Consider the following 26,108-nt stretch of genomic DNA (forward strand, 5'->3'; position numbering starts at 1 on the left):
TAAATTAAAAAATAAATAAATAAAATTAAGCCAGGGATATAGCTCAGTGGCACAGTGCCTGCCTGGCAAGCATGAGGTTGTGAGTTTGATCTTGGAACAAAAAATAAAAACAACAAAATTAAAAATTGCTCTGCAGGGCCAGACAGATAGCTTAGAGGACTAAAGCGCCTGCTTAGGCAGAGCGCAGCAGCAGGGGTTCAATCTCCACGTTGGCCTGGCTCATCCCCATCCCTAGGGCATGCTGAGATATCGATTAAGACTGGGCATGGTGGCATTTGCCTGTAATCCCAGAGCTTGGGAGGCTGAAAACAGGAGGATCACTACAAGTCTGATCTGTGTAGTGATATTCTGTAGACCCTGTACCAAATACATTAAAAAAACAAAACAAAACAAAAAACTGCTCTGCAAAATAAACTGCAAAAAAAACCCCAAACCTCAGACTAAGAGATGTTTCCAGATGACATCGGATAAAAGGCTGTCACCTGAAATATACAATGAACTCTTTAAACTCAACAGTAAGAACAAATAGCTTGACTTAAAAAAAAAAAAAAGACCTTACCAGACACCTATCACATTAAGATTTTAGATAGCAAATAAACATACAAAGCTGGTGTGGTGCAGCACACTCAGGAAGCTAAAGGCAGGAGGGCAGCCATGAGTTCAAGGCCAACCAGCACTACATGTGAGCTCAACACCAGCCTGAAGTGTGTAGGGAGAGCTAAACAAAACAAGATACTCCACATCATATGTCACCTACTCATAGCAGTTTTATCCAAAACCGTCCAAGCTTAGGCAAAACCAGGGTGCTTTTCAGCATGTGAAAAGACAAACTGTGATACATCCAGACAACAGAGTATCATCCAGCCCCTGAAAGAAATGAGTTCTTTTTATTTATTTATTTTTTTTTTTTTTTTGCGGAACCGGGGATTGAACTCAGGCCCTTGCGCTTGCCAGGCAAGCACTTATTCTACTGAGCCATCTCCCTGGCCCAGAAATAAGTTCTCAAGCCATGAAGAGACACGGAAGACTCTTAAATGGATATTACTGAGTGACAAACAGTCTGACAGGGTTGTCTACTATCTAATTTCAACTATATGATATTCTGGAAAAAGCAAAATGATGGAGACAGTAGAAATATTACTGCCTGATATGGCTTAGGTGGAAACAGAGCAACAAACAGGTATAACTCGGGATTTTTAGGGTAAGCAACCCTGTGAACAGTTAATACTCATCATTATATATAAGTTCATAATGTATACCACCAAGAGTGAATCCTAATATAAGCCATTCACTTTGGATGCTGATGTGCCATAGTAGACTCATCAAATACAATACATTTAATTTTGGTGGGTAATGTTGATCATGAGGGAAGAAGGCTGGCATATGCAGGGGGCGGCAGACAGGAAATCTCTACCTTCCCCTCAGTTTTTCTATGAACTTAATATTGCTCTGAAAAATACAATGCAATGTCTGTATTCAAAGTTTATTAAATAAATCGACTATTTAAATTTCTCCTATTGTTGAATTTTTTTTTTCTCTCTCTCTTTCTCTCTCTTCCTCTCTTCCTCTCTCCCTCTCTCCCTCTCCCTCGTTTTCTCTCTCTGGAGTACCAGGGACTGAATCGTGGGCCTTTGCAGTAGGATACATCCCAGCCCATTTAAAAAATTTGTTTTTTGAGACACTATCTAGCTCAAGTTGCTAAAGTGGGCTTGAGCTTGCACTCCTCCTGCCTCGGTCTCCAGAATGAGGGGATTACAAGCATGTACCATCACAAATGCCTTATGCTACATTAAAAGTTGAAAATACTACTATGTAAGTTTATAAAACTACATAAATATAGTATTTGCTCTGTTTATTTGATAGAATATAATTCTCTAAAACAGAGCAATGCCCTGGGGCCCTGTGGGTTAAAGCAGACCATCTGCACTGAGCAAAGAGGCATACTCCCCAGGAGTGAGCAAGGGGCACAAGCCACAGCAGACTTGTAGCTTACTGGACAACTGGCTGTCTGGTCCTCAATCTCTACTAAAGGTAGATCAGGTAGTGGAGTCAATCAGTGTCACCCTGGGGTCCAAGGAGAGAGTGCCACAGACTAACTCTTGCTTGTTCTCTCTGCAATAACCAATGTAGAAAAATTGCTTTGGTTTGACTAACATTAAAAACACGGGAGAAAGGACATGAAATATAGACAGATGTTTCATCTACAGCATCTAGAGGATTTGTGGGAAACAGAAGGTCCACTAATTGGCCTTTCTCCCATGGGCATTTGGAGGAGGGCTGTCTGCTGAGTGTTTTCCCTACCCAGCATGAACCACTAGGTCATCACGAACAGATGTGCATGCTTGCCTGCCATCACCAACAGCAACAGCATGCTCTGTAGTGTGGGAGCTATGAAACCTTGAGCTCCTGTAGCAGTAGAATATAAATATATAGGCAAATTTTTATGTATAGATATATGAAGAGAGAAATAGATCTCTTAATCCAGCTGCCAATCAGAAAGTTAAAACAAATTAACAATGGTTCATATAATTTATAATGTTATACACACACACACACTCCTCCAAATACACTGTCCCGAGTCTTTAAGGAAAAGGAAGTAGAACAGATGATAACTCACTGGACTGGGTCAGTTACAACTGCCCTCTTCAGTTACATGTGAGGAGAAAAACTCTGGTTCAGATCTTGGTTTCCAGGTCAAGGACCTGAGGTACAAGCAACACATTCATGTTTGCTCAAAATAAACTATACAAATGCAGCAAAATCAAGTCTGAGCCAGTTAGTGCAATACGTTATTCTCTGAACCAAAGAAAAGGAACATTTCAGATTAAAGTCTACATTTAACACTGCATTTATCTGTGGGGTTTTTAGAAAGACAGTTCTCTTACCTAACTAACCCAGAGTTATCTCTGTATAAACTCACTTTCTAAGTGCAGAAAAACAAAGTAAACAAAAAAAGCAAAGTGGGCCGGGGATATGGCTCAGTGGCACAGGACCTGCCTGGAAAGCTCAAGGTCCAAGTTTGATTCCCTAGCAACACCAAAAAAATAAGTAAATAAAAAGCAAAGTGGTAAAAAGACAACTTTCTCAAGCCTCTACCTTCTCCACCTGTATCTGTTTGACAAAAGAGATTTGTATGAATGGGAAACTTCTTTTCTGGGGTTTTGCCAAAAGAACTTTTGACTATGTAAACATGAAAGTGTCAGCCTGACCTGAGAAAGACCTTCATAATAAACAAACAACAGGAATCCATGCTACCCTCAGCAAACAAGAATTGATGCCCATAAAGAGATTCAGGACTGGACCCGTAGTCGCCTGGACACTGGAGACCCAGCTTTATGTGCACACCTGTGCTGATCGTGCTTGCAGCTCTGACTCCAAACCTTCCATCCAGCTTCTCTGGAACTAGGACCCAAAGACTACATGTGTGTAGACTCCCTTCCAGACATTCCTGATACTTCCCCAGCTTCTGCCTGCCTGTAACTAGATGGACATTCAATCTAGTTTTTCCCACAGTCTCAGGCTCCAGGTGTCTTCTCATGTGCCATTAATTAACAAAAAGGACAACGATGAAAGAGCCTTCCGACACCATAAGATTCAGGTTACATGTCTAGCTGTCATACCTGGAAAGGGATCACCATCATCTGTGATTCATAACCCCACAAACACTCAGTCAATACTTCAGTGACATGAACTGGCTGAGAAACGCATGTAAAACAAACACTAAAATGGCACTAGTCACAGAATCTGACCACAATCCCTACGGGTCCACTGGGGAGTGTCTGTTTTTCAAGAACATGTCAAGTTTATTGGAAAGTGTTGGTAAGGACGCAGCACACACACTTACCTTACCAGGGCATCTGGTTTGCTTAGCTGGTTATTAGGAATACAATTTTCCATTAAGTCCTTATGTGTGCTTGGGCTCTTGCTAGTGCACTTCTGCTTCTTTTCATTTTTACTAGATGAGGAAGGAATGCTCCCATTTGTGGCGCTGTGACTTCGAGGTGAGGAGTTCACAACTCCACTGGCATTTTTATAATTTTTTGAGGAAGCAGTACATGAGTCCTCTTTCAAGAGATTTTCTGTACTCCCCACAAGATCATTATTTAATCTTTTACTATTAATATGATTTTCCATATACTCGATTTCTTGTATTTTAGAGTCTACAGGTTGTAGAATATTGTTGTTATTTATTCCAAGGTTGTGTTTTTTGGCATCCTTGTCCTTTTCTTTCCCTTTTTCTCGATATTCTATCTCTGGCAAAGTTGTGGACAGTTTTTTGTTGGCTGGGATGCCTCCGTTGTGGTGTAGAAGGATCGAGGAATCCATATCAGGTAGTCCTTTGGCTGCTACAACACCAACAACAAACCAACCAACCAACAAACAAAAAAATTCAAATTGGAATATTTAGTTTTTTAAATACAGACTAGATTGATTCAATAAACTGTATTAGCTATACCTAGAAATTTACTACATTAATTTGTAAATTCACTTACAAGTATAGCCACAATCCACATACATATGATAAGCTCCACATTTAGAAAGTCACTATCATATATGAAAACCAAGACAGTTTTGTCCTTAAAACAAGATTAGAATTTTATTTTATTATCATTTTTAATGTATTTGGTTGTTACAGGGTCTCACTATGAAGCTTAGACTCATAGTGATCCTCCTGTTTTCACCTCCCCAGTGCTGGGATTACAGGCATACACCCCTTACGCTCCGTCTCCGTGGCTGGCTCAGCCTGCCCTAGGGGTGGGGCTGACACAGCATGTGGTGCCGGGGATTGACTCACAGTCCCTGCCCCTGCCTAAACTTGCCTAAGCAGGTGTTTCAGTCTGCTGAGCGATCTTGTTGGCCCCAAGGTTACAATTTTATACTTAAGTCAACTTCATGTACACTGGATAAAACTTGTCATGGGGATGAAAAGAGAAAAGCACATTATTCTCCTAAGAGGATATATTTTAAAAGGTGCCAGGATTAAGCAAACTACTAAATTTACTGAAAGTAAGTTAAATGAAACAAAAAAGAGGTGTGATTTTAGAAGCTAAAATCTATCTTTTCTTGACTCTAGCATTGAGGTAATAAAAAAAAAGTCTGTCTCATTTACAAGGCTACTTAGTAAAGAATTTTCTGTATCAGGTCACATTGCAATTTGTTAAGATTTGCTTGAGAGGTTTTTTGTTTGTTTTTGGTTTTTGAGACAAGGTCTCACTAAGTAATGCAGGCTGGCCTTTAACTCACTATATAGCCCAGGCTGGCCTTTAAACTCATAGAGATCCTCCTCCTGCCTCAGTTTCCTGACCACTGGGATTATAGGTGTGTACCACCATGCCTGGCACTTGAGAGAATTTTTGTACCACACCAAAGAAAAATATTTTGACATATATGAAGTAAAAACATGACCTCAAATTACTCTCAAACCAAGACAACTAACGTTGCTGTCAATAAACCATCTCCATTGGTTAAATACCCACAAGAACAATCTCACTAGACATGGCTAAATTTAAAATCTGCATTGCATTACTTTGCATGAAACTCAGAAGAGGAACTGTCTTTGCTCTATTCAAAACATCTTTGACTGAGAAAACTTACCTGCACATGTCTACATCTCTATGTTGCCTATACATTGGTTCCTGGTTGCTTCAATTACAAATTAAGTTACATATTCCTTTATCACTGAGAATATATTTTTAAAATTTCATAACAAAATATAAAGTAAGAAAATAAAATATAAATAATTAAATGTATGTTTTTAAAAGCATATAGCCTTCAGAGAATGGATAAAAAAACTTTATACTCTACTTCATGACTCAAAACAAAACAGAACAAGCCCTGGAGGAAACATACCAAAAAACCAGAAAGATCTAAAGTGGTAGCTATTTTTCCTTAAAAAAAAATATACTGAGAGACAAAATCATGAATAGGCTGTTAGGCCAAAAGCTGCATGGTAAACACCTACCTTCCTCGGCTTCTTTTTCTTGCTTCTGTAGCATCTGCTGCTCTGGAGGGAGAGCCTGTTGAAGAAGCTGCATGTAAAATTCGTTCTCCTTTTGCACCTCCTTTTGCTTTCTTAATCTCATTTTGTAGCTCACATAACTTTTGAAGCCAAAGCCCAATGTCACCACGGGATATCCAATACTAGAAAGAATACAATCCAGTCCGTAATTGTAAGCTTTAAAACAAACAACTCATATGACAAGTACATGAGGATACTTATAACTTAAAATCAGAAAATAATTTCTTACACTTAAAAAGTGAATCGTGGGGCTGGTGAGATGGCTCAGTGGTCTAAAGCACCTACTTAGAACAAGCTTAGCAAAGCACAGGGACCGCGGGTCAATCCCCCAGCACCACATGCCGCCCCGCCCCCTGGTGGGCTGAGCTGGCCACACACACACACACACAAACACACAAATAAATTAAAAAAAAAAAGTGAATTGTAGTTGATAACAGCAGTTATACTCAATAAACAAAGCTACCTGTAGAACAACTCCCTTAGGAAGAACAAGACTATTAGGCCATATGAAAGCACTTCCCATTAGATTTTGGAGTTATTTAATTCAAGGAGTCACCACGTTGTCAAACAATGGGCCACGCCTTTGAAGAAACATTGAACTGTCTTATGTTTTAGAATTTAGACTTCTGGGGCCGGGGAAATAGCTCAGCAGACTGAAGTGCCTGCTTAGGCAAGCGCAGAGACCAGGGTTTGATCCCCATACCACATGGCACACCAGTCCCACCCTTGGGCATGCTGAGCCAGCCACTGAGACTGGGCATGATTGTGCATGCATGATGCCTGCACTAAATACATTAAATAAATAAAATAAAAGTCAAAATTAGAATTTAGGGTTGGCCTGATAGCTCAACGGAGTAAAGCGCCTGCTTAGGCAGGGCACAGTGGCCAGGATTTGATCCTCAGCATGCCGTGCCGGCCTCACCCCTGGGCTGTGCTGAGATGGTGACTGAGACTGGGCATGGTGGCATGTGCCTGTAATTCCAGCACTTGGGAGGCTGCAAACAGTAGAATCACTATGAGTCCGATCTGTGTAGTGAGACCATGCAGACCCTACAGACTCTGTGCTAAATACAGAAGAAAAAAAAATTGGAATTTAGACATCTGTACGGTTTTAAAAATTGAAAAGGTTAAGAGATTTTATGGGTGGCCAAAAGTAAACATTTCAAGTTTTAAAAAAATAAAGAACATTATTTGGTTTTAAAACTAGAAGACAGGACCAATTTCAAGTGCCAACTTTCATCTTGGTGCCCGAGGGGTAAATCTCAGCAGTTATTCCTACAAAATTAGTTCATAAATACTGTCATATATAAACTCAAGAATCATTTAAATAACTATCTGATATCAGTGCTGACATTTGGATTATGTCACCAAATTAAATCAGGTGTTCTTACAACTCTAATCTCTGGGATAGAAAGTTGAAATATTGTCATTCATCTCATCAGCTTGCCTAATACTGCTGTAAAGCTGCTGCAAACCTGTATTACATTGCACTAACATTAAAACGTAAATCAATTTATCATTACAAATTTAAAGTTTCAAGTTTTACTGATTATGTTTGTTTAATTCACTAATAAAAAGACTGAAAATACCAGCAACTTTTTTGTAGGTTCTAGTTTATTTTGGGTTTTTCCATTAGATATTAGCAAACATTGGTATGTTTAAAAGAAACATATATTAAATGGTGAATTTCACAATATTTATAAATATAAATCAAACTAATTTTCAAAAATGTATCTGGCTAAGGTATATTTCATAGGAAAAATTGTGTTGCTTTAAAAGTATGCCCCCTTTCCTCTTTTCTGTGACCCCAGGAGACAGGCAAGAAAGCTGAGGGTTACAAATAATGACACAAGCCAGGCATGATGGTGCATGCCTGTAATCCCAGCACTCAGAAGGCTGACACAGGAGGATCACAGCAAATTTGAAGCCAGCTTAGGCTACATAGTAAATTCAAGGCCAGCCTGGACTACATGTCAAGAAGAATGGAATGGAATGGAATGGAATGGAATGGAATGGAATGGAATGGAATGGAATGGAATGGATTGGACTGGACTAGACTGGACTAGACTAGGACTAGGACTAGGACTAGACTAGACTAGACTAGACTGACACACTCAGCAACATAGCTACCAGGAGACTCATCTACCTGAAAAGAGGGCCTGTGCTTTTTTTTTTTTTTTTTTTTGAGGGGGGAGATGGCTCAGGCTGCCTTAAGGGTACATCTGGTGCAGCCTGTGGAGCTGGGAATCAAACTACGGTCCCTGCGCCTCAGTTTACCTAAGCAGGCGCTTTAAACAACTGAGCTAACCCACTAGCCCTCCCATGCTCTTTACCACCATGCTGTATTTCTTCCAAGGCCCATGTACAATCTCTAAGAAAAACTACACAGTTGAACTAACCATTCTGTCAGATTTTTTTTGCAGAACCAGGGATTGAACTCAGGCCCTTGCACTTGCCAGGGAAGCGCTTATTCCACTGAGCCATCTCCCCGGCCCCTAACTAACCACTCTACAGTAGAACGAATTAGAAATCAAGACTATAAAATACTTACCAGTGAGCAGCAAATGGACGACAAAGGTCTACATGAAAATTTTTGAGATCTTTAAATCTAATTGCTGCTTCAATATAAACAAAGAGTATCCAGAGGGACACGGTAGGCAAACACACTCCCCTTTCTGAAGGAAACAACAGAGAAATAAGCATCAATGATACATTAACTACCACAACAGTTGGGTTGTTTAGGAAACTGATTCAACTACAGTAACCTTCATTGTAAGATTTTCAACTAAACTAAGAAGCAATTTAGCCCAAATGACAAACAATTCCACAGAATCACTGACAAAAAATAAATAGCAAACATTCTGGCAGAAAATATTCAGAACATATAAAACATTTGTAGTTCTGACATACAAAGAGCTCCTACAAATCAATAAAAAGGCAAATGGAGCTGAGTGTAAGTGGCATGTGCCTATTACCCCAGACCAGGGGAGGCTGGGCAGGACTGTTTGAGACCAAGAGCTACAGCAAGTACAGACAACAAGGGCTCCTGTTTAAAAAAAAAGGGATGTGCCTGTTGGGAGCTAGAGGTATAGCTTAGTGGAAAAGCACATACTTAGCATGTGCAAGATCTTGGGTTTGATTCTTAGCACCAAACAGACAAAACAAAACACAAACAACTATAAAAGAAAATTTACAAATTTTTGTAAAAGGAGAAATACAGACAGCTAAAAAATATGAAAAATCGGGGGCCTGGGAGATGGAATAGTAGAATAAGCGCTTCCCTGACAAGCGCAAGGGCCTGAGTTCAATCCTGGTTCTGAAAAAAAAAAAAGCTTCAACATTACTACTAAGAAGGGAAATATAAATTAGATTCCTTTTCTTAACTATTAGGGAAAAAATTTAAGGATAATTGTGAAGGAAAAGTATTGAAAAAGGTTTATTCTCATATTTAACAATAATATAAATTATAGCAACTTTTAAAAATTGATAGTTTAATTAAATTTAAAATACTTGTACTTTTAACTCAGAAATTTCACTTTTGGACTTTTCTCCACAGAAATACAAAATTCTTGAGATAAATATATAAAAATATTCACTGTATAATATATTAATCAATGTTAATCTGCTAGTTTTGAAAATCTGTAACGTATGTATTGTTATATGTTACCCTGCTTCTGTCTTTGCTTGTTTTTCTTGCTCTTGCTTTTATTCTTCAAACTAAAAGAAAATTTTAAAAATTCACCGTAATATTATTTGCAATAACAAAAATTTACAATTTAAATGCTCATTCATAGGGAACTAATTATGATAAATCTACATAATGAAATATGGTATAGATTTTCTAAAGACCTCTACTGTCATGAGATGATATATTAAAAATAAAATTCTTGGGCTGGGAAAATGGCTCAGTGGCTTAAGTGCCTGCCTAACAAGCACAAGGTCCTGAGTTCCATCCTCAGTAACCAAAATAAATAAAATAAAATAAAATAAAATAAAATAAAATAAAATAAAATTCTTAAAAAAGTTGTAGGACCAAGAAATCATTTCCTAACATACAAGCATTATTTGAAATTTTTTCTTAACCATGAACTCATTCTTCTCTTGTAATTAAAAATATTTTTCAGGCCGGCCAAATAGCTCAGTGGAATAAAGCACCTGCTTAGGCAGACGCAGGGGCCAGGAATTCAATTCCCCAGCCTGCTGTGCTGGCCCTGTACCCGGGGCACGCTGAGAGGGTGAATGAGACTGGGCAGGGTGGCACACGCCTGTGATCCCAGCACTTGGGAGGCTGTAAACAGGGGGATCACTATGAGTTCGATCTATGCAGTGAGACCCTGTAGACCCTGTCCTAAAAAAAAAAAAAAAAAAAAAAAATTCAAGGGAGGAAAAGGTAATTTGCAACAGAGAAAGAACTCATATTATAGAAAATTTTTCACTGGGTTTTAGAATAAAAATCTAGAGACTTGGCCTATCTATGTTATGATGTGACTAATAATGGGATATTTATGAACATGGTTTGACAGAAGGAGCCAAGTGAACTAAACAGAATCTTTGGGATGGAACTAAGGACAACATATACAATCTTAAAAATTAAAAAGGCCATTTAGCTTAACTCCAGTAAAGCCTAGAGTTTAAGCAAATTGAGTCTAATTTCGCAAAGACAGCACTGAGTCTGCTTCTAAAGAAACCCAAGTCCCTTCAAGCTTAGTCCTGAGTTAAGTCAGCACAGAAGTCCTGTGAAGGCAGTCCTGACCTCCATCATTCTTATGGGTTTAACATCAAAACTAGACATTTCCACAATACAGAAAGAAAAATAACAGCCTACCATATAATGCATTTTCAAAGTCATTTCAAAAATGTTTCCTACTTCCCATATTAGTTTGTTACTATAATAATAAGTACATTATAGAAAAATTAGACAAAATACCTATTTTCTATAACTATTAAATAAATAAAAATATATTGAGAGCATTTTTGAACAATCATCTTACAAATTTGGTTTTATATCTGGACTTTTTTAACACAAGGAAAAGTTTGTAACATTTTTGTTGCTATATATGATTTTTTTGAGACAGGGTCTCACTATGTACTATAGGCTAGCCTTGAACTTGCTTATGTAGCCTAGGCTAGCATCAAACTCACAGTGATCCTGCCTCAGCCTCCTGAGTGCTGGGATTATAGGCATGCAGCACCATGACTGGCAGCCATATGTAATTCCACTAAACATTCTTTTTTTTTTTTTTGGTGGTACCAGGGACCTTGCGCTTTTTAGGCAAGCACTTATTCCACTGATCTATCTCCCTGGTCTGCCATCAACCATTCTTAATATTCCTAAGAAAGAAGTTTAACTAAAAAAACACTAGTCCCAAGTTACATAAATTTCACTCATAATTGTTAGGGTCAATAAGAATACAATTTTTTATTTTATTTTGTTTCAGCCCTCATTGTTCCAAACTAAAACACATTTCACAATTTAGCCATTCCAGTGTGCATTTCTGAGCCTATGAATAAAGTGAGGCCACAATAACGCAATGACACTACCCACTGAAACAACTGTCACCAGGTCCTATGAAAAGTTACAACTAAATATTGAAGAAATTTAGGGAATCACCATAGTTCATCAGAGTCCCAGAACATCTGAGCTGAAAGGCTCTGTTAAGACATTACCTAGGGTACTTCACTTTCATACAATATGAGACCTAGAGAGAGGGACAAATATTCAAGTGACAATGCACTTAAAATTAATACCCATGATATGGGTAAGAAGAAATGTAAGTAAAAACTAGTGCAAAGAAAAATAAATTAGAGGAAAGCAAACTAAAGAGTGTCCATGGTAGCTTATAAATCAACTGTTACAAAACAGTGCTAAATATGGAGAAAACCATGCTCACAGTGGACACTGGATAACAGGACTCAACTGAGCCCTTTTTATGGGCCAACATCATTCTCTTAGTGGTAGAAGAGGATGAGTGTTTCTTCAGAGAGCTCTTATTATTTGGTGCTCTCTTATTTGGTGCAATCCTACAGGTTGCAGCTGGGCCTAAGAATCAAATTTCATGTAGCTTTGCAGACAAGCACGACCCTGAAAGCCAATCCTCAAATCCCAGTGCATGCCACATTCAGGTCGTCCCAGTGGACTGTTGCTGTCAAAATATCTCATCTGATCTTGGTTTGAAATAACAGCATAGCTATAAGAAGAAAGCAGGTAGCTGTGCAGCTCTATTCTGTTAAGACATACCTGAAATACAGTACATAAAACCACTAAGAACTAGGGAGACCAGGGTGGTACTTAAAATGAGTACTCAAAATGCCATACAAGAAAAAGCTAATAAAAGAAGAGGTATTTCTGCCCACAAAAAAGAATGAAGAGAATATGACGAGGTCTTCAGATCTCTAAAGAAACGTTGACCTGATGGGAAGATTATACTCAAGAGTGGCTCTGATGTGAAGGTTCCTAGTTTTAAGGTGGAGTTTTATATATTTCTATGTTTTTCTGGGGATGGCCTTTTTAGGACCTCTAAGAATCAGTGGGTCCAAAAATAGTTATGACATACTAGGTTAAAAATATGAGAAGGAAGAAACAATAATTAATGGGATATGCACCCACTGACTTTGCCTTGACCTTTTAACCTTTGGTGGGCTTTGAATCATTTCAGTATTAAGGTATATAAGACCATTCCAAACACCGTGATTAAAGAAATAAATCTTATACAGAAAAAAAAAAATGAGGATATTTTTGGCTCTAGTAAAAGGAAGAATTTTCTGTTACAGCACTCCCAAAATGAAATAGGGTACCAGGAATGACATTAAGGTAAGTTGCTTTGCCATTTCAGGCTTTCAATTCAAGATAAAACTTTCACATGCCAGGTATGCTGTGGGAATTGTGTCCAATTACAGTTTACCTACATGACCTCTGACATTCTTTTTTCTTTTTTTTTAATGCACAGTACATTTTTTTTTTAAAAATTATTTATTTATTTATTTATTTTATTTGTGTGTGTGGCCAGCTCAGCCCACCAGGGGGCGGGGCTGGCTGGCATGTGATGCTGGGGGATTGAACCCGGGTCCCTGTGCTTTGCTAAGCTTGTTCTAAGTAGGTGCTTTAGACCACTGAGCCATCTCACCAGCCCCTGACATTCTTTTCAATAATGAAAATTATGAACATTTTTCTAATTTGACACATAGCACTCTTCCTAAACAGAAATCATTTCAACTTTAAAAAAATATATTATCTCTTCACACATAAGTGTAGGTAACTGAAATGTCTACAATTAAGGCATGAAATCATAAAGGCTTATAAGTCAAATAACAAATATTGGTAAAATTATAATCTAGGAAAAGACAATTTTAAGTATCTACATAAACTTAATTATAAATAATTTATTTAAAAAAACATTTAAAAACCTTGAAATCAGAAATTTTTATCTAAGAAACTAAGACTTACCTGTGTGCCATACATACTGAACCCATACATATGTGCTAGCAGCAAAAAAAAGCCATTGTATGGGAATGAAGAGCAGACATATTATATTTGATGTGAATGCCACACAAACAAAAAACACTGAGAAGGCCTAAGGGAAAAACAAAACAAACATTTTAGAACTTGTTATTTTCAAACACAAGTTGCTAAATCTTATTGAACAAAATTACTGAACACAGAGCAAGTTAACAAGAAATTTTAAACATTTAAAATCCACCATATAAAAAAAGAATGGTTAGCACAAGATTCTAACGAGTAATGCTATTTATAGTTCTCAAGTCATGAAAAACTGGACCAGAACAAAATGAAGCTGAATCACAGTGAGCTTATTTGGATTCCACAGGTAGATTACCTCAAGTAAGTTTAATAGAAAAGCCTTCTTTTATCTCACAAACATTCCTAAAGAAATTCATTATTAAAGTATAGACTCGTTGGAATATAGATAATCATAACATTTAAGAAATATGCTGATATTAATAATTGTAATAATGGAGCCCTTCTCTGACTACCAGAACCTATTACTAACTGGACATAACTTAAAACTCATCTTTTTAAAGCATGGGTTTGTTCTAACCAAAGCACTAGGCCTACATTAAAGAGTTGTAGTTTTAAGGTATGACCATGAACACAACAGAAATAACACATAAAGGAAATGAACAAGCCCAGGCCTAGGCCCTTGCTCTAACCCAGTAGTTCTAGAGATGTAATCTAGAGATTTCTAGAAGGTTTCTGAGTTCCTTTCAAGAGGGTCTCTGAGGCCAAAACTACTTTCATAATAACACTAACTAGTCATCTGACCTCATACTCATTTACCCTCTAGTATGGCAGAAGTTTCTAGAAGTTACATGACATGTGAGTTTCAACAGACTCAGTTCAGAAGCAGATACTAAAATCTATGTCTTCTACTGAGCCACGAATTAAAGATGCTTGCAAAAATAGAGCCATCATTCTATTTTTTTAAATATAATTTTTCATTGTAAAATGAAATTCAGTTGGAGATGGTGATGCATGCCTGTAATGTTAGTCTTTTGGGAGGCTGAAGCAGATCACAACTTTGAGCCCAGCCTAGGCAACTTAGTGAGACTCTTTTTCAAAATAAAAAGGGTTGAGGATATAGCTCAGCACAAAGGTACTAGGTTCAATCCTCAGTACTACTGGAAAAAAAAAATGTAAGATATATTACTATGTAAAACATTGCCATTATTCAGAAGATTAATAAATATAATTTTTAATTTTGCCAGTTTTAATTTCTAATATAGAAAATATGGGTAAGTGTAACCCACATGAACAAAAGGTCTTTGGAGTCCATAATAATTTTTTTAATGGTTCCAACCATTCTGGAAGGCTGAGGCAGGAGGATTAATGGGAGTATAGCCTGGGCAATTTACCAATAGATCCCATATAAAATTTTAAAAACAGAGACAGGGCTAGTGATATAGCTCAATGAGAAGACCCTGGGTTCAATCCTCTGAACTGGGGTGGTGGGGGTAGTATTTGCCATGGAGTGCTGAGAACAAAGTACAAGAATCACTGCTCCAACTTTAACTCAATCACTAACATTGTGAAGAGATTCTAGACTAGGACTGGGCAATTATTGTTTCCTCTACTACTATTATTACTCTCTCTCTCCCTACTCAAGAATGTGACCCAACCCCTTCCTTCTGCTGAAATGGGAGAAGAAAATAAAAATCCAACAACCTTATCAGTGGGTAGACAAAATAGCACAAGAGGCCAGTTTGAGTCCACAGACCCTATTAGTTCATCCCAATGCAGTCATCTACGTATTGTTAATAAAATTGACTTTAAATGGGGTATTATCAACTCATGGAGAGTTCCTTAGAAGGGTAATTAAATTCCTCATATACACAGTTGGAGAGCATGTATTAGTAAACATACCAGTCCCTGGTATCTGAAGGAATCATAGACGCTTCTGATGAAGAGCCAGAATGGCCACAGGTATTCAAATCTGAACTCCAGGACAAAATCTGCAAGGAGGACAAGTGCCCACACTACGAGGAATTTCAGGTATAAAAATGTACTGTAAAATATAAAAATAAAGAGTTCAAGGTCATTTGTGAAGCAGAAACAGGAAATGTGCTTGCTGTCTAAAATAAACGAAATACAACACATCATTTGCCATGAACACAATAGACATAAAACACAAAAAGATTCACTGCCATGGTCTATCCATCCGAATTTCAAAAGCTCTGGTGTTCATTTTGCGACTCATAATATCAAGATATCATGACTAAAAATGCTTAATTCCATTTAAGATGGAAAAAACATTTAAATTCCACCACTCTAAAAAATGTGCTAAGCGTCTGACTTTAAAATACTGCATCACTCTCAAAATTACAGCTTTCAAGCTGTTCTTCATTAGAAGAAAATGTCACAGTTGAAAGGCTTCAAATGTGCGCTTTCCCACTCCTTTACATCTGGTTTAGTCTTTGAAATTCTTGATGGGCACCCCTACATGCTTGAAGAATTCCATCCTTTTTTCCTTCTTCTCTTTCCTCTCTATATAGTACTCATCCACATCTATCAAACAAAAAATAAATGAATTCACAAAATAAATAGAAACTAACTTAGGGAGCGCATGCTGACTGTTACCAAGGACTATGAGAGCACACAAGTGTATACTGAAGAGAAGCTCCTTGTGAGATGCAAATGCACAGTCTCAGTTCCTGTTGGATTCACGTTTAACAGAAATACTTTGAAAAGTCAGGACACATATCTAACTGCTGCTCAAAATGAGGTAAAGGGCTGGGGAAATGGCACAGTAGAATAAGCGCTTGCCTGGCAAGCACAAAGTCCTGAGTTCAATCCCCAGAACTGCAAAAAAAAAAAAAAAAAAGATATGGCTAAAAAATTATTTTTCGGGAGGGTGTAGTGGCACACACCTATAATCCCAGCAATTGGGAGGCTGAGGCAGGAGGACTGTCGGGAGTTCAAGACCAGCCTGGGCTATAAAGTGAGCTCAAGGCCAGCCCAAACTGCATAATGAGACCCTGTCTCAAAAAAACAAAACAAAACAAAAAATTCATAAAATCTGAAAGTCCATTTACTAGTTCATTAGTTATATAAGAGGTAACTGAAGCCTTTCTTCTAACTACTAATAACTTCTATTACTATGTTTCCAATCTCCCAACTCTAGAGGTCTTATTTAAATTTTAAAAGGGTTTTCTACAATATATGGATTGGAAATAACTAAAACTTACTTTGATTTGTCCAGTCTTGACATTATTTTTCAATACAAACATATCAATTTAGATATTTGAAAAAATACCACAAAATTAAGATTTCAGGGAGTGGTGCTGGAAATTATCATGCTAAACAACATACTCGGCTGTTTAGCTAGTCCTCCAGCCCAAACTGAGATTTTTAGTTTTTTTTGTTTTTTTTTTTTTTAAATAGTATCTTGCTACAGAACTCTGGTTGACCTTAACCCACTGTGTAGACCTGGCTGGCTTTGAACTTGCAGTGATCCTCCTGCATCAGCCTACTGAGTTCTGGGGATATAGGCATGTACCACCATGCCTAGCAATTTTTAAAAACTTTGTAATTTGTTTCAGTAAGATGCAAAAAGACTTAAATACTTGGGGTGGATGGTACATAAAACCAAGATCTAGCATTTATTTCTTCTGTACCCTTTAAGGCTACACAGGTAAAAGATATCAAGAATAGACATATAGTGTGCTTGGGAAGAGTCAATAGCGTGCCTGGGGAGAGTCATATGGAGAGAAAAACATTCTCTCAGGTTTTCACAGACAGCAAATTGGTCAAGCAATGGCCGTGACTCATCCCATGGCTAACAATGACAAAGGATCTACAAAGTGTGGTATAGGGCTACAGGACAAATCCTGAGGGTACTTGACTGACCTTATCAGATACAAAAATTACATTTCTTGTTATATAGGTCTTGCTTTATCTTGGCCTTAACCATCCAGCAGAAAAGTATAAAAATGAGGTATATAAAGTAAAGCCATATTAATACGATGAGCTGTAAAAGGCTCAAGTCAATAACTTCTAAGGATAACCCACTACTATTATGGACTGCTAGACAGTGTTGGATTGTTTAGCTGAATTCAAGCACCTGTAGTATTTAGATGCCAATAGAATACCCACCTCTGACAGGACTAAACAAAAAAAAAGGGGATACAAGGAAAGATTCTTTTGTATTTATATATACAAAATAGGATAGATATACAGCTACTTTCATTTAATTCAATGAGAAGAAAGAGGTGTACTATTTTAATAGTGTTTGGACAGGATATCCTGTCTGCTTCTTGTACTATGGATAACCACTAGAAGATAACAATGTACAATGCATTGATTATCGAAACTGTCCTATTATTTAGCTTTGAAACTGTCTCATTCATATGTGCTTCTCAATAAAATAAAAATAATAGATACAACTGTCTTTTATTCATACAGTATTTATTATAAACATAATTTACCATCTAGAGTTAATTTCTAATGTTAATTCTTAGAATGTCCGGAGATTTGATAAGATTTTTTAAAGGTTTGCTATAAAATCAAGGATCCAAAAGCAAACAAAAGAGCACTCTTGAAGTCCCATCCTTAGTTTCATATCATAAGAGGACACAGTCTTCATTTCCACTCTCTCAATGAGTCCAACACTGAGTAGAGAGCAACATACATTTTAGCAGAAGAAACACCTGAGTCACATAAGTATTCAGGATAATTAATCTATTTTGAAACTAAATTTTTAAGATGCTTGACTTTAAGCAGGAATCCAAGACAGATAAGGGGCCACTGGATGAATATTCTAGAGGTTATGACTAATAGGGACAAGTACTGGATAACTAAGAAGACTAAGCTTTTGGTGTATCACACCATATACTGAATGCTAAAGATGATTCACAGTTGCCAGTACCAAGAGGACAGGAAAGCCAGCACTGAGATAGACAGTTGCTAGCACAGCCAATGAAATATTCCAGACTCATTTCTGTAGCAAGGACCAACTCAACTAAATGGTCTTTAGACTGAGTACGGAAATGGTCAGATTCTAAGGATTGATGGGCTTATCCCATGGTAATTATCAGGACTCAAAAAAAAAAAAAGATCTAGCTGACTAGCAGCTAGAGATACTGCAGAAAAAGTGCATTGTACTTGAAGATGGGAAGAGTGTTCAGTACTTAATTACAGATGATCAATCCATAGATAGAATCAATAAATGACTGCTGGTAAAAAAAAAAAAAAAGTTTATAAATGGCATTGGTAGGAAGAGAATTAAAAAGAAAACCTTATAGTCACTATCTACTTTGAAAGACTCACCACCATTAAGCATAGTAATTGCATATGTTGTTTGCTTCATTAGTACTTACAACAGAAGCTTATAAAACCACTGAGGGGCTGGTGAGATGGCTCAGTGGTCTAAAGCACCTACTTAAAACAAGCTCAGCAAAGCACAGGGACCACGGTTCAATCCCCCAGCACCACATGCCAGCCAGCCCCGCCCCCTGGTGGGCTGAGCTGGCCACACACACACACACACACACACACACACATTAAAAAAAAAAACAAAAAAACCGAGAGTTGTTATTGCTATGCTTTACTTCAATATATAATTGCTTTTAATTTAAAAAATAAGAATAAAAGGTTTTTAAATCATTTATTTGGTTCAGGGTCTCATGACACAGCTTGGACTCATAGTGATCCTTCCTGTCTCAGCCTCCCCAGCACTGGGATTACAGGCATGCGCTACCATGCCTGGTTTTGGTGGTTGGCATGGTGCACCTGGGGTTCTGGGGCCAGCACGGCATGTGGTACCAGGGATCGAATCTGAGTCCTTCCACTGCCAGGCAGGTGCTTAGACCAAGCTAACTCCACAGCCCTCAATATATAATTTCAGAAAATAACTTTTTTGCAATTATGCTTTAAAATTCATTTAATAAGTTTTATAAGGATTAGCAAATTTACTTGGATTTGAGAATCAAAGTACTGTTAGCCATAAGTCATATAATTGACCATATACACATGCATATGTAAGTATTTTATATATATGAACCGTATATATTTAATTAGATTTTATTCATCACCTATATTAAATATTTTAGAATGCCATATAGTTTATTTATTTTTTTTTTTATTTTTTTTATTTATTTATGTGTGTGTGTGTGTGTGTGTGGCCAGCTCAGCCCACCAGGGGGCGGGGCTGGCTGGCATGTGGTGCTGGGGATTGAACTGCGATCCTTGAGCTTTTTGCTAAGTTGTTCTAAGTAGGTGCTTTAGACCACTGAGCCATCTCACCAGCCCCAAGAATGCCATATAGTTTAAATCTCCTTTTGGAGTATCTTTTGATTTTGGTACCAGGAATTGAACTCAGGATGTCATACTTCCCAGACAGGCACTGTGCTACTATATATCCCCAGCCCCTGGAGTATCTTTATTTTTTTATTAATTTTTATTCTTTTTTATGAATTTAGTACAGGGTCTACAGCGTCTCACTATGTAGATGGGACTCATAGTGATCCTTCTGTTTTCAGCCTCCCAAGCGCTGGGATTACAGGCATGCGCCACTACACCCGGTCTCCATTGCTGTCTCAGAGCGCCCTGGGGCGGGGCTGGCACACACACTGGGATCCACACACATTGGGGATCCAACCTTGGCCACTGTATTCTGCTGAAACAGGCACTTTAGTCTGCTGAGCTATCTGGCCAGCCCTCCCTGGAGGATCTTTAGATTTGGCAAAATCTTAGAACCTTCACCATGTAGAAGGAGAAGGATTAGTTAGGTTTCCGTATTAGTGAGCAGTAATTTGATTACTTGTCTTTTCACTTTTGTATAGGTATCTATTGAAAGATAAAAGCATTTGGCCTCCAATCTGCTTCTTGATTTTGAATTTTTTTCATTTTTTTGTACTAATGTTTAGATCTGGACTTGGTTTATGTAGCTTTTACTGTTTTCAATGTGAAAATATGCATTTTTGTATTTATCATTCTTTAGTTTTCAACACTGCTGTGATATGAAATTTCTCACTTATTATTTGTTAAATCCTAAAATCCTATGAGTAGGTTTCAGACCACTGTTTTAGATCCTTCATTTTGCTTTTTGAATTCAGTGACACTTTTTGATGTGTGCATACGTGACATCCATGACAATCTGTACTGCTTCCTATGTCAATTGTATGAAATTATGAACATAATACATTTTTATTTTACATAAAGAAATGAAAGATTTGAAAAAGAAAACAAATAAACATGGGGAACTTATAATGATAAAAAAAAAAAAGAAAGAAAGATAAAAGGCCTGGCTTACTGTTAGAGAAGGCTAAGTAAACACTGAGTCAAGCAGGTTTCTTCAATTTTCTGAAATTCTGTAAGACTAACATGACTCTATAGGCCAGGCAGGGTGGCACATGCCTGTAATCCAAGCACTCAGGAGGCTGAGGCAGAAAGTTTGTTACTGTTATGTGTCTGAGACCAGTATGGGCTACAAAGTGAGCTCAAGGTCAGCCTGAACTGCATAGCAAAACCCTGTCTCAAAAAAAAAAAAAAAAAAAAAAAAAAAAAAAGAATTTAAGATTAATTCTAGAAAAAAATCGACTTGGTTAGGCAAGTTGTCTCTTGATTTTATAGGCAGACCCACAGGAAAGGAGGGCCTGAGGAAAGCTGAGGGTGTGTCATATTGCTTGGGAAAAATCAAGTTTCCTTAGATATCCTTACTTCTAAACTGAGACTCAGGAAGAAGTGTCAAGAAACATCAAAGGAGGACCAGCAAGATAGCTCAGCAGACTAAAGCACCTGCTTAGGCAGAGTGCATTGCCCAGGGGTTTGATCCCCAGTGTTCCTGCCGGCCCCACCCTGGGGTGCACTGAGACTGAGATTGAGACTGGGCATGGTGGCTCACGCCTGTAATCCCAGCGCTTGGGAGGCTGAAAACAGAAGGATCACTATGAGTCTGATCTACACAGTGAGTCCCTGTAGACCCTGTACTAAAATAATTTAAAAAATAACAATAAAAACCAAAAAAAGAAACATCAAATGTATGAAGGCAATTACATGAAAAATGAAATATAAAAAGAAAAAAAGGAAAGGGAAATGTATACAAAGGATATCATCTACCTTAAAGATACAGAACTGAAAAAGAATAATCATTATTGAAGATGTTTATTTATTTATTGTGGTACCAGGGATCGAACTGAGAACCTTGCACTTGCCAGGCAGGATCTTGGGCCACTAAGCTATCTCCCTAGCTTTTGCCATAGGTTTAAATAAATGAGATATTAAAAATATTCAGCTGGATGCCATTCTTTGGATAATACTAAGTAGTAAAATAGAGTACTGCCAGTGAGACAGGCATCCTGCTATACCTTAAGGCATTCTGGGGACAGAAGAGCTGATAGTGCTGTTCCTGTTCCACAGGAGGAATGGCAATGAGTAGACATGATGTGGGTTTGGTATCACTGAGCAACATGCCACTGCCAGCTCCATGAGAAAAAGGATCAGGAGAATATGTCCATTTCTGTGCTTTTCTCCACTTTACTCTTCCCTATCTCCCACCTTCATTTTCACTCCCTTCTTCTTCCTGTTCCCCTTCCCTCTTTCTTCTCCTCCTCCTCCTCCAGAGCTGGAAATGGAATCCAGGGTTTTGGGGATGCTAAGAAAATACTCTGCTACCTTAGCTATACCCCCAATCCCAGGCCTTTCCCTACACCCAGGCCATTTTCTAAATGCTTTAAACACATGACCAAGAGTCTGTCATCCTGTCTTTAATACCTAAAAACAATTCTGGACATGAGGAAAATTCATTTTAGTTTTTCCACATTATAGTCTTGCTATTCAAAGTATAGTCCACAGTCCAGCAGCATCAATGCATTCACATATGAACTTTTTGGAAAAGCAGGATTTCAGGGCCGACTCTAAACCTATTTAAGCTTACGTTTAACCAAATCCCTGTGTCAATGATACGTTCATGAAAATTTGAGAAGCGATAGTATGCTATGCTTTCAATGTCTCCTCTGAAACTCAGGTTGAAATTTAATCCTCAATTTCATATATTGATGGTATTTGGACGTGAGGCCTTTGGGAGGTAACTGTGATTGGATAAAGTCACCAAGGGTGGCACCCTCATGACAGGGCAAGAGTGTGGCTTCGTAAGAAGAGCTGGGCATGGTGGTAACACCTATAAACTGGGCTACTTCGGAGACTAAGGCAGGAATGGCAAGGTCAAGGCCAGCCTGAGCAACAAAGTGACATCTCTAACAGAGAGAGAGAGAGAGAGAGAGAGAGAGAGAGAGAGAGAGACAGACAGACAGACAGAGACAGAAAGACCTAAAGAAGGAAAGTAAGAAAGAAAGAAAAAGAAGGGGAGGAACAGGAGAGGCTGACATATTTGCTTTGTCTTTTTCTCCAACCATTATAATGCAATACGAAGGTCCTCACTAGACGCCAAACAAATGCTGGTGTCATGCCCTTGGACTTTCCAGCCTCCAGAACTATAAGAAATAAATTTCTTTATAAATTATCCAGTCAAAAGTACTAAAGTATAGCAAAAGAAAATGGACTAAGACAACTTCACATTGTCGGGGAACATCCACTGAATCCTATGATGTCTCAGAAAGACAATCAGTACACATAATCAGTATTTATCTCCAAACTGCTGGCCATCCTACCCTCAACTCAGGGCATTATGCTGTTTATGGTCAGTTCTCCCATTTTTCCTACAATTCTTTCTCAAGAACAGGAAAGGGGCTGGGGAAATAGCTCAGTAGAATAAATGCTTGCCTGGCAAGCACAGGGTCCTGAGTTCAATCCCCAGTACCGAAAAAAAAAAAAAAAAAAACAAAAAACCAGGAAAGATCCCCATATATGTACAATTAAAACTAAATAAAGCATTTTCATTGCTTTCATCCTTCAACACAGGGATAACATTGTATAACTTCCTCAAAAACAGCACACTTTAACCCAAAGTAAAAACCAGGACTTTGCTCTATGTTTACATAGCATTTTGTACTATAAAAACATGTAGTCACATGTCAAGTGTGGTGTACACCTGTAATCTCAGCACTCAGTACGCTGAGGCAAGAGCATTGCTCCAAGCTGGAAGCCAGCCTGGACTATGCAGTGATCTTAAGATCAGCTTAAATTACAGAGCAAGACCATGATTGAAAAAAAAAAAAAAAAAGGAAAAATTTATTCACAATTAGAAGTAGAGGGCCGGCCAGATAGCTCAGTGGATTAAAGTGCCTGTTTAGCAGACACAGGGACCCGGGTTCGATACCTGGCATGGGGAGCGATGAGATGGCAATTGAGACTGGGCTTGGTGGCACACACCTGTAATCCCAGCGCTTGGGAGACTGAAAACAGGAGGATCACTATGAGTCCAATCTACATAGTGAGACCCTGTACTAACTACATTAAAAATAAATAAATAAAAATAAAAACAATTAGAAGTACATAATTCATTACCCATTAGTATCATTACCTGTTTAGATGTAAAGTCCACATGACAAAGGAACTGCCTGTGTGGTCCCCATTTTATCCCTTAGCACTTGGCACACTACACTAGAACTTAAATTCTTTTTCATCAACAAATACTGAATGAATGACCAATGTAGAAGAGTGTTTAGGGCTGTAGTTTTTCTTGGCATGCACACACACATGATGATGCACAGGTGACTGAGGGCTTCCAAATAAAGTACTAACTGCGATAACAAAGATCCCAAATACAGCTTCTGTCTGCAGGATTACCATGCACCTGCTCCCAATCTGTTCTGATGTTCTTCACTAGGAAGAAATACATCTAATCAGCCTTGCTGGGGTGCCAGACTGTCATTCCACTTGGCACACCTGCCACTAGCTCTGACTTCAGCAATAGTTCTGAGTGCAGTAAGCCAGCCATTAAAAAGATCTGCAAAACTATAAAACTAGAATGTTCTTCTCATGGTTTATTATTGTTTTTAATGAACTAATAAATTTTTAAAATCTTTCTGAGTTTGAACTTCTAAAAGTTGGTAAGCCTTGCTAGGTAAGGAGTCGGGGAGATAGTTTAGGGGTCTAAGTGCCTGCCTGACCCGAGTTCTATCCCCAATACCGCATGCCATACTGGCCCCAGGACCCTGGGTGCACCATGCCAGCCCCATGGAGGTGCATGCCTATAATTGCAACACTGGGGAGGCTGAGACAGGAGGATCACTATGAGTCTGAACTGCATACCAAGACCCTATATCAAATAGATAAACAAAAATACTGCTAGGTAAAATGGTAAAAATTGTTAGGTATAATACTTTTAAACCAAAGCTCCCCGTATTGTAAAGAAGTCCTTAAGCCAAAAAACAAAACAAAAATATGAGAAACACTGGACTACGGAAAGCTTTGTGTGAACAAGATAAACCAGAACCACTATTGCATTCTTCAAGTAGTATATCCTTATATAAAAATCTGGCAAAGCAGAATGGGGAGATGGCTTAGTGGAATAAGTGCTTCCCTGGCAAGCGCAAGGGCCTGAGTTCAATCCCTGGTTCCGGAAAAAAAAAAAAAAAAAAAAAAAAAAAAAAAAAAATCAGCAAAGCGCAGACTGAAAAGACACAAGCCGTTGCATATTTCCTTTTTCTATTCTAAGCCTCCTATAGATTGCAATGGAAGCCTTTATAGAGTCAATCACATTCACACCCACACACATACACACCCTTCTGCATACACTGACTCTCACATATAAATACACAGCCACAGTAATGACAAATTTCACAATGTGAAATACACCTGATTTTTTAAAAAACACCTAGGATCAAAATTTCTATGAAAGTCTTTAAGAATTTGATGTATAGTATTTTTATAAAGAGCATGGAGACATCAGGATGGTGTTACAACCTAATCCAAGTGCAGTATTTTTTAACTTTCAGAATTTTTAAAATTTCTGCTTCAAAAACACTTTTAACAATATGAAGTCTATGGGGTCTGGGATGAGAGAAGATAAAAAAAGGAAAATAGGAGAGAGTAGCCATTGCACAAGGCCTAACACATTTGTATTGCTATTACATAAACATTTAAGATTTGCTTCATAAATGAATTAAGCATTACTATCACTTGACAGTGATAAACTGCTTAGTCACACCTTATATTTATACCAAATTTGTAAATTTTCACAACAGTTTCACATTAATTATCTAATTTTATCTTCCCAACCATGACGTAGGTAAGGAAGTTAATTGACCACACAGAACACTTCTTTCTACATAGAACCCTGTATTGCTGCTGAAATGAATATGGTAATTCTCTGTGTAAAGAAGTAAACATGTAATACAGAAACCTATTTTTGTTCAAAAAGAAATAAGTACAACTTTTTAATGTAGGAAAAAAATGGAGTTATAAATTATATACAGCGGGGGGGACCGGGGAGATGGCTCAGTGGAATAAGTGCTTCCGTGGCAAGCGCAAGGGCCTGAGTTCAATCCCCGGTTCCACAAAAAAAAAAAAAAAAAAAAGTCAAAAGAAAGAAAGAAAGAAAGAAATTATATACAGCAATTATCCTGGGTCAAAAGTACAAAGAGTTTTCACACCTTTCTCACACATTATCATGTTGTTTAATTTATTTTTAAAAAACAAACATGTTATTTCTTTTTAACTTTTTATTTTTATTTTAAA

The 26,108-nt window shown here is 37.8% G+C and overlaps 1 protein-coding gene across 2 annotated transcripts in view; it reads right to left on the bottom strand.

Annotated features, from left to right (window-relative positions):
* Maco1 (macoilin 1) overlaps nt 1-26,108 on the bottom strand; it is a 69,735-nt gene that overhangs the window by 33,898 nt on the left and 9,729 nt on the right. The window contains exons 2-6 of one of the 2 annotated variants that reach the window (XM_004637590.3): nt 15,396-15,537; nt 13,464-13,590; nt 8,571-8,694; nt 5,963-6,141; nt 3,845-4,346 (exon numbers count right to left, since the gene is read on the bottom strand). In XM_004637590.3, coding sequence (XP_004637647.1) covers nt 3,845-4,346; nt 5,963-6,141; nt 8,571-8,694; nt 13,464-13,590; nt 15,396-15,537 — 1,074 coding nt within the window. The remainder of the gene's footprint in view (nt 1-3,844; nt 4,347-5,962; nt 6,142-8,570; nt 8,695-13,463; nt 13,591-15,395; nt 15,538-26,108) is intronic. The other variant, XM_023722554.1, reaches the window with a different exon arrangement.

This window comes from Octodon degus, unplaced genomic scaffold, assembly GCF_000260255.1.
Source record: "Octodon degus isolate 3935 unplaced genomic scaffold, OctDeg1.0 scaffold00092, whole genome shotgun sequence".
NCBI lineage: Eukaryota > Metazoa > Chordata > Mammalia > Rodentia > Octodontidae > Octodon > Octodon degus.